Below are 10,033 nucleotides of genomic sequence, written 5' to 3'. Positions count from 1 at the left end.
TACAAACACTAAATTTATGGCACTAGAGAATGCTGAAAAATTAAGAACTAAAACATAATTTATTTTTAAAGTATTTCCTAAAGTGGAAGAAAGATTATCAAAAGATAGATGAGAAGACCAACTAATTTCAGTGTCTTATATTGTCATTCTGTTTTTCTCTTTGCTCAAGGATACTTTTACCTTTAAATTGTTAATGCTGTCATGACCATGAGCCAATTTTCTTTTGTGTTTTCCCCTATTTCTCTCTCTTCATTAGTCATTATTAATATTGCAACCAACTTGGGCATTGATGTGAAGGGAATGGTAAAGATGGTAGCTTTCTAAAATCAAATTCTAAACCCATTTTCTTGGAAGTTTGTGTTTGTCATGTTGTGGCAAAATGGGAACTTCACAAAGCTTTCCACTATTAATTCACTCTCTCTCCCACTTTCTCTCTCTTCAATTTAGAGAAAGAGATGAGAAAACAAAACTACTCCCTTGAGGGCTCAAAATTCATTTGGGTTTGTTTCTTTTGTTTACTCTTTAATCAAAGAGGGAATAGGGAAATGAAAAAATGCTTTGGGTCTTGGGATTTCATATTCCTAATTCCTTAAGCTTTCCATCAATTTTTCCATCTTCTAGTACTAGTACTACACACCCAAACCAGTGTCCTGTCTCTCTTATAACATCCAATCATTCTCTATCCTTGACTGTATTTTCTTTTTTGTTTTGTTTTTGTTTTTGTTTTTTGTTTTTTGTTTTTTTTTTTAAATTTAATTTAAAAGGTGAAAAGACCCATTTGAAGACTTGGGCATGTTCAATTGGAGAGAAAAAGAAGAAGAAGAATCAGAAGAAGAAGCCACAAATCCAGCAAGTCTTGTTTATGGATTGGGGTTGGGGAAAATTTTCTGGGGAACCCATTTTCCCAGAAAACAAACAGAACCCACCCTCAAGTTTCTCTGACTCGATTGGCTCCAACAAGGGTTCGAGCCAAGAAAGTTCTTCCTCTCATGGATCCTCTAAAAGGATTCGTTTACTCCATGGAAGCCAAAACCAGACGTGTTTGGTTGATGGTTGTGACACTGACCTCACCAATTGCAAGGATTATCATCGACGCCATAGGGTCTGCGATTCCCACTCCAAAACCCCTGTTGTGTTGGTAAGAGGAGAGGAGAAGCGATTCTGTCAACAGTGTAGCAGGTAAAAACAACAAAAAACAATTGATGGGTTTTGTTTGTTTTGTTGGGATTTTGCCTCGAAATGTATGGTTTCTTGATTGTTCTTGAGTAAAAGTATTGTAGATTCCATTCGCTTGGTGAGTTTGATGAGGTGAAGAGGAGCTGTAGGAAGCGGCTTGATGGGCATAATCGGCGTAGGAGGAAGCCTCAGCCTGAATCATTGTTTATGAGTTCAACGGATTTTCTGTCAAATTGTAAAGGTTAGTGGTGATTTTGTTTTGCAATATACCGTAGAAAAATGTGTTGATGGATGTGGTTGTTTGGAGGGGGAAAAAGGAAAAGAAAAAAGAAATGGTTCATGCTTGTTGTTGTGGTTGTAAAATTGGGTTATCCTCCTCAAATCCATAGGTCCAATTGTGCTGCAGTTCAGTGATCAACAGATTCATCATGTGCCTGATGAACTTGGTAGGAGTTTATGGCCTGTAAGAACTGAAGGTGAAGAGAAATCTTCAATGGTTCCACCAAATTCCTCTGCTTACTTCAGTTATGGAAGAGGAGACAACAAACAGTTGCCTTTTTTCCTGCACAAAAATGGCACAAGGCAAGGCAAGCAAATGGTTTCTTCTCAGTTGTCTTTCAATCAGCAACTTCCTGATGTAATCTCTCAGGGGAGTGAGATGGGCAACCAGAAACCAGTGCCCACTGATACTTCACTCGAGGATTCAGGTTGTGCTCTCTATCTTCTGTCATCGCACCAGGTGCAAGCTCATCCAGATGCTGGCTTGAGCACTTTGGTTCAGTCCCATCTGAGTGTTCCAATCCAAACTCACGAGACTGAGCTGGATTTCAGCAGTCCAAGTGATTTCTCTGGCTCCTTTGGCTCCAAGGACAAGCCTGTTTGCAAAACTAACCTTCATAGTGAGTCAGTTCTTGAAATGGAGGAAGAATCTGATGGCTTGTTCCGAAGGGAGGCTCCACACAAGTTTCCCATTTATTGGGAGTAGTTTGCTTCAGTGAACTTGTTTGTTTTTTTGTGGCTTTAGTCAAAGACTTCTTTTGAATTTGAACATCTGTGTTCTGTGATTGTAGACAGCGAATGTATTTTGCTGGTTTATTTTGAGTTTCCATAACTGCTTTGACATTATCATTTACACTAGGAGTCTCTCCGCATTGTTAGCACGTTACAATATCTTCGTGCCATTTTGGTAACAAACGGCGAGGGATCCTGGTGATGATTGTTTTTCTGTTTGGCTTCTAGACTTGTTTCTTGGATCATGTTTTCTTTGCAAGTTCCTGTGTTCTTACACATCCTTGATCATGTTGAGTTTTGATGCTGGATTTTTATATTTTGAGATAAATGTTACTTTAATCTAGTCTAGTCTATGAGACTTCATAACTGGTTTTACTTATTAGTCTGTTGTCTCAAAGTATCCCATTTTAATGCTTGAATTTCTCAAAATATTTCATCATTCTACTGACAAAGTTATCAAGTATTGCATGAAGAACTGCTGATTAGTTACCCCCTTCTTCCTCTTAGGAGAAGTTAGCTCAGTACTTAAGCAACATTAGTAGCAGCACATGCTAGAAGTAAAACCAACAATCCCCTTTTATAGAAAGTATTTAAAAATAAATGTTTGAAACTACTTTGACCTCAAAATATTTCTGTCCCTTCATTTGTTTTGTTCGTTGTATAGTACCAAGGGATCATTCATTAAATTGTTGTCTTGGTCATTTCAAATTAATAGATTTCTTGAAATACTCCTAGGATGAGAAGTAGGTCCCTTGTTTTTTGTGGGAATTCTTCAAACCTTGGTTCTCTCAATAGAGTAGTCTACACAGCACAAGACGTGGAGATCCATTGATCAGTATGAATATTGAGAGTGCATGGTTGATTGTTGCACCCTTGTCTTGGAGGTTCTTCAATGGACGAGGGACTTTCTATTGTAACCTTTTCTAGTGTTTGTGAAAAAGTGACTAATCCTTTTTTATTCAGTCAGAAGCTGGTCCAAAGAACGAGAGTGAACTTCCTTAGATTTGTTCGATTCCTATGAGATGGACATGTGGATTACCTCATTTTCTTTACGGTATGTAACGTGCTCGCGTATACTAGAATGTCCCAGATGTCCTCTTCAAATATGATTTTTTTAGATTTTTATGTTGAGGACATTTTTGTCCTCTTTTTTTTTTTTTTTTTTTCCTTTATTTTTTATATGCAATTACTTATGTTTATGTTTTTCATTTACATATAAAATAAACTCTATTTAAATTGTATAATACATAGCTCAGTTTGTTTTCCATAGAAATCTAAAGTGAAATCTTCCATTTATTATACTTTTCCAATAATGACCATCCAATATTTAAAAAAATTATTATAATGACAAATTGATATCAATTCTCTAAAGTTCTTTACTATGATAATCTACAAGTATAATACACTAGAATAAATACTATATAATTGTCTTCTTTTAAAAAAAGTTAAAAATGTTCAAATCTAAATAAAAATTTATCAAATTAAAGTATGTATTTTCCACTTGAAAATACAGGAAGCATGTAATGCAAGAGAAGTATGTGGCTATTCAGGGGAGTCATTATTTGGGAGATGACAACATGAGGAATTTGGTAGGTTGGGAGTATTTATCCAAAAGTAAATCCCTTTTAATGGAAAAAAGGAAAGAGAGAGAGATAAGAATAGGGAAAATGGGCCCCTACCCTAAGCTCCTACAATAATAAAGAAACAAATATTTCTTTTCAATCCAATCGTGGCACTAAAATAAACCATATATGGTAAGGCACAGACACAGCCCTAGCCAATAAATAAATATCCAGTCAACATTCCCATCAACCAGCCGAACAGTTCTATCCATAGAGACCAAAATTACTGGAAGGATAAAAGAGAATCATTTATAAAATCTCAAATATCAAAATGATATCTACTTTTACTTTATTCTATTACATGTGATGTATGAAAACATCAGAAATCTTTGTAACCTGATATATACAGAACATAATGCAACAAAGAGGGACTGTATCAATACATGGCTGAGGCTGACCTCAAATAATGATACCAAATATGGAATTCAGTAGGGAAATAAATTTGCACAATTTCTAAACACTGATTTTTGACAGGAAACAATCTCTCCACAAGGCAGACATAATTATAATCAAAATGAAGTCAACCTAAATGCTATAAAGTGAGACAGCAATTATCCTTGCACTGGGGGGGGTGGCAGTCCAGCACCTCTAATTATTATAGGCCACTGAATAAATTAGTTTTAATAACTAACTACAATCCGCCGTGTAAATGAGAACAGATCTCCCTTTCAGTGCAGATCTTGAGTTGTCTTACAAGTCAAGAATAACAGAAAGACATAGGTATTAGGCAAGCCATTTAACTCAATCATATAAAAACGTAAGGATGTAGAGATATCTTATTTAACAGACTAGGGTTTCTATGTAACGAGAAATCATGTTATTTTTCATCTTGGCCGAAGGGATCAGATACTAAACTGGGATGAAAAGGAACACTGAAAAGTAACAGAGACTTTTTGTAGTGAAGTGGACAACAAAATTTGGCTGGGTGGGGAGAGATTGATTCAATAACAGGTTTACATTGCTAAATGACCAATATTGACATTAGTGCTTGTCATCTTTGGGAATGTCTTTCTGAGAAGTCTTGGCTTCCAGCTCCTTGGTTGCTTTCTCCACAGTCCTGAAAGAACAACAGCACAATCGTATTTACATTACAAAAGTATGGCCTACAAAAGGAGCACCAGACTGTTGCATTCACATTTTTTTTTTCTGGGAAGAAGAAGAAGAAAAATGGACATCTTAAAGACACAGGTTCTATGAAAATTGCCATAACCCACAAGCTTGATATTTCTTCTTCTATTACTTTTTATTTATGTATCTATCATATTCTTCACCCACCAACTCGAATGGGTTTTAACATTCTTCCGCCCAAACATAACTACACTGCATTAAACTTGCTAATATTATGCTATTGGATCTAATACCATAAAATAATAATAATAATAATAATAATTAATTAAAAAGCAAGGAAACAGAAATGAGATGCTAGAAGCTAGAGGCTCGGGAAGTATGCCAATAGGAGTCCAACTTCCCAGTCCGTAAAGTACTCCCAAGAAAGAAGGCTGAGAACTTTTAACTTTTTAAGTGAAAGTTAGTTGCGAGTAGGGAATAGGGACTAGTAGGACATTTTATAATAACACAGACAATAGAAAGGACAACTGAGAGGGGCGAGGACAGCCAACTAGTTAAACTTAGATGGAAGTGACTTGAGTGAGTACTACGAAAGGATGATTCCCAAAACTCTTGAAAGTCTAGGTAGCTTGTAATTTTCATCAAATAGCGATAAACTGATACAGTAAAAATTACATTTCCATTTAGGCTTTAGCTTTGGAGTTTCACTATTACTTTATTCTCATGTCCTTTACTTGTATTGTCATATGAGACATGAAATAAATTGGGGTCTAGCAACGGACTGAACACGAACTCCAACATAACAAATAAGTCTACACCAAAAGCATATTCCAGGAATCGATTTGGCATCCCCTTGTACACTTGACTTGATCGAGATTCAAGAGAAGCTAAGAAGCACAGACATGGACACGGACACGGACATGTGACACAGAAACGACACGACACCAACACGGCGACACGCCAATTTTTGAAAATGTAGGACACAGACACTATATAAGATCAAACCTAAAATACTTTAATTTTTTTTATTAATTGTTAACAATAATGTTTTTTAAAGATAATAAAGAAGAAGAAAGGAGAATTTAAAAGAAAAAAAGGCCAAGAACCCATTTAAAAGAGACCCACAATTGAAAGGAATTAATAAAGCCCAAAACCCCATTTAAGAGTAAAAACCCTAGCCCTTCTTCCCCGATTTTGCTCTCCCCCTTCCTCCTCGATTCTTCTCTCCCTTCATCGCTGCTGTCAAAGACGCCGATCTCTCTCCCTTCGCTGCCGCTCAGCTGGATCAATGTTGTAAACGCCAACCAACAACCACCTCTCTCCAAACGTTGTTGTTGATTTCATAGATTTTTGGCTTTTTTGGGAGTATGTGCCATTGACATGTCCGTGCATGTCCATCACGTGTCCAAAATTAAAAATAATAAGGGACACGGATTTTCGCATGCCAGACACGTGTCCGGAGCATTTCTGGACGTATCCGTGTCCAACACTGACACTAGCCATATATGAGGTGTCCGTGCATTATAGAAAAAAAGCATATCTCCTAACAACTATGAAGAGGAAAATTACTATAAAATAATAATATTAGAACGATGATAGACCTATCCAGTCAATCAATCAATCAAGTCCCTTCCTCTATCAGTTCTTTAACCTTCCAAGACCAAAAGCAGCTTTTCTTAGTATTCTAAAAGACGTAATTAATTTACAAGAAGAGAACCGACGGGAAGGAAATCATCGAAATGCAAAAAGGTGCCACTAAATTAAGGAACTGTAACCTTCATTTTTCAACTATATATTTACTCAGAAAATGAAACATTTCCTTCATTATCCATATTGCTATGATATTCTCCATCTTTCATGATCTCCACTTAAACAACCTTTACCAAGGGAAATATGATATTTATATATACATATTCTTTCCATTTCTAACCATCTGTGAAGGCTCATGGCCTTAACATCCCTATTGATCAATTTGACTATCAACCCTCCCCTCAAAGAAACATCTGTATCACCCCTTACCAGGACCCAGAGCTTTACTCCTATTCATGAAATGCTTATACTCTCCCTATTCCTCTCCTCATTATTGAAAACTTGATAGCAACTTTCCAACCATATTTTTTCTTTTTTTGAACAAGAGACAAACTTTTTCATTGATGAAATGAAGAGACTAATGTTCAATAGATACAGAACTCCATAGAGGAGAGAGAAAAGTAAATAATAGATAAAACATCAAGTAAAACACGAAACAATTCCATAACTAAAAATCACTTCAACAATGAACAAAATTCAAACTAATAAGGGAATTCAAAATCCAACCATAACTACCACAGCATCAATATAATTAACTTGAGCAGAGAAATCTTCATGTGCCTCTTTAAATTGACTACCCACAGCATCTACTCAAGACCTTTAACAAATTAAGAAATACCTATTGAATATTTGTAAATCCCAAGTCTATGCTCCAAGACGTGGAGCTTATCAGAGTGAAACAAAACATGAGGTTGGTTCTCCTCCTTGGCTCTACAAAGCGCACACCAGTTTGGGGGAAGGAGAAATGCTCTATCAGGACATCTTTTCTGTAATTCCTAATTGGTGGTGTTCGTGGCTTCAAAATCGCAAAGTCCATAAAGGAAACTTTAATCTTCTGTGGGCTCTCTCTATTTTAAACCAACCTTATTGGATTTCTCTTTAAAACCCCCTCTTTCTCTGTTAATTTTCTGAAACGTGACTAGTTGAGGAATATCCAGATGATTATAGAATCATACATAAATATCCTCTTTGTTCCTAGGTCTTTTCTAGCAACGCCATCATACTCGCTTCTTTGGAAAAGTATCATCTCATAGAAATTTTCGTGGAATTTACTTCTCATCCAAAAATCCTTCACAGTGAATGGATCTTATCTGCCAGCGCTGCCACATTTGAAATACTCCAAAACATACACCTTAGTAGCTGATTCTCTCCCATCTATCGTCACAAAAGGAAAACCTCGTATCATTTCCCACTAATAATTGTTAGGCCACAAGTCTAAGCGTGGAGATGTTCTTTCTGCCAGCAACTATTTTTCTTCATTTTTGTGCCCTCATCCAATTGAAACCAATTTCTCCTTTATTTAATGCTACAAATCCTCGACCTCTAGAAAGACCTTTAGCCAGGAGAACTTCATTTCATAATAACATTTCCAACTCCCCCTCAACACCACAGATGAAATGCTATATCTCACCTCACCAAATGATTTAATTTTTCCTTCATTCTTTCCATCCCCAAAAACTGTCTTGTATATTTGTCATTTGTCTATTCTACCAGATACTTTATTAAGCATGCGGGAAATAAATATATAAAACATGAAATCGTAAATGTGAAAAAGTCAGTGAATTGAAGTTGGTCTCTAATTTCCCCAAATATCTTTTAATCTTGGATGGGTCTCCAAATGGCCTCTCTCTTAGATTCCACTACAGCATGCCCCAAATATTTTATTTTTATTGGCCACTCGCTGAACAACCAAAACATCTTCCACCATAGTGATTCTCTTCCTTTACACTTTAATCCCAGAAAATTCAGATTTATACAAACATCCACATGGCTATACCCAAAGTGAGTTCGATACAGGTTTAATTTTGGTTAACCAACAATACACCCAGCAGTATAACGCAATTGCAATCCCAAACTGAGAAATTATACAAATCCAGACATGAATACTCCCATGGCCCGCGCACTAAATTCCTAAGGCAAATAATCGATTCCAACTAGAATCAATTGCTACGGTCTACCGATTCATTTCCAATAGCACTAATACACATGAACTTTAAAAGAAAGAAAAAAAAACGAACAAAACAAGAAAGAGAACTGAGAAGAAAGAGGAATTACTTGGAGGCAGAGGCAGATTCTTCTTCAAGCCACTGGCGGATGTGCTTGACGTTGCGCCTGAAGATTGAAGCCGATTGCTTCACATCGCTCCTCAAAAGAAGAACCACGGCGCTAACTCCGGCCACCGTCAAGATGAAATTCGTTAAAGCCATGTATTTGAATCCTTCAGCCTTCAATTGAGTTCAATACGAGCTTCCGCACGCCGGTTGGTCACTGGTGTTTCGAATGCAAATGCTAACCTGCTTCCATTGTTGGTTCCCGAGGCTGATTGAAGAAGACGATGATCGGCCTAATGGGCTTCCAAGGAATTGTGATTGTCCATTTGAAGCAATTTTCAAGGGCCCATCACAAGCCCAAACTCTAAAAAAAAAAAAAAAAAAAAAAAACCCTAGAGTTTTTTCTTCTCTTTTTTCTCTCTCTAGTAAATGAAAATTAACATTACGATCGAGTGACATATGTGATATTATTTATAATATCATCCATCTAAATTAACATACCGAAGAATAGAATAAATAGATTTATGATGTTATGGTTGATGTTTTGATTATCTAGGAAAAAAAAAGTTTCAAAATGTCATATTCATTTCTACATTTTTTTATAAAAACATTTATATGTTTGGTTATATTTTTACCTAAATATTTTTATACATTAGCTTATTTGATTGGTAATTACTTAAAGTGTTTTTATTACTGTCAAATTACTATAAAAATAATATTATTAAACACTATGGTGTAATGAGTTCAAATTTATATTTTTTTGAAAGGAAGTTCAAATTTAACTTTTAAAACACTTTCACTAGATTTGTTAGAGCATATGATTGTCTAAGTTGATCATTAAAATTGGTCGACAGAGATGTGGTCATAGGTTGTTGACAATATTGGTTGTTGTAGGAGGTGGTCATCGTTGGAGTTAGTCGAGCGAAGTTGGTGGTCGCTAGAGTTGGGTTGTCGAATTTGGTCATCGAGATGGTTGTTGTCCGTAGTTGCGAGAGGTGGTCATCAACGATGATAATTTTCGAAGTTAGGCAATGGTGTTAGATCCAAATGATAGTTGTCACCAAAATTGGTAGTCGGAGGTGGCCAACAATGGGTGGCAAGTTGTCAGAAACCATGATGGAAGTGAGGGAGAGTAATACTGTGAGAGTATTTTGGTAATTTTCATATGCTATGAAAATCACAAAGATTAACCATTAAGCACTCAAAAACTTGTTATAAACATTCATTTCAAATGTTTTCCTCCAACCAACTTATTTTACAAACTGATTTTTTTTTTTATAAAAAAAACAATTATTT

The 10,033-nt window shown here is 36.0% G+C and overlaps 2 protein-coding genes across 2 annotated transcripts; one reads left to right on the top strand and one right to left on the bottom strand.

Annotated features, from left to right (window-relative positions):
• The first annotated feature begins 428 nt into the window (after positions 1–428).
• LOC120070162 (squamosa promoter-binding-like protein 13A) lies at positions 429–2,475 on the top strand. Its single transcript, XM_039022016.1, has 3 exons — positions 429–1,179; positions 1,281–1,417; positions 1,566–2,475. The coding sequence occupies exons 1-3, from the start codon at positions 554–556 to the stop codon at positions 2,159–2,161; spliced, it is 1,359 nt and encodes a 452-aa protein (XP_038877944.1). The 5' UTR covers positions 429–553; the 3' UTR covers positions 2,162–2,475.
• A 1,598-nt stretch (positions 2,476–4,073) lies between these two features.
• On the bottom strand, positions 4,074–9,047 carry LOC120086491. Its single transcript, XM_039043206.1, has 2 exons — positions 8,742–9,047; positions 4,074–4,866 (listed from the first exon to the last, which is right to left on the bottom strand). The coding sequence occupies exons 1-2, from the start codon at positions 8,891–8,893 to the stop codon at positions 4,791–4,793; spliced, it is 228 nt and encodes a 75-aa protein (XP_038899134.1). The 5' UTR covers positions 8,894–9,047; the 3' UTR covers positions 4,074–4,790.
• Between the last annotated feature and the right edge of the window lie 986 nt (positions 9,048–10,033).

Source organism: Benincasa hispida, chromosome 1 (assembly GCF_009727055.1).
Source record: "Benincasa hispida cultivar B227 chromosome 1, ASM972705v1, whole genome shotgun sequence".
Taxonomy (NCBI): Eukaryota; Viridiplantae; Streptophyta; class Magnoliopsida; order Cucurbitales; family Cucurbitaceae; genus Benincasa; species Benincasa hispida.
Note: the sequence above shows the minus strand (reverse complement) of the source record. Positions and strands in the feature narration are given on the sequence as shown.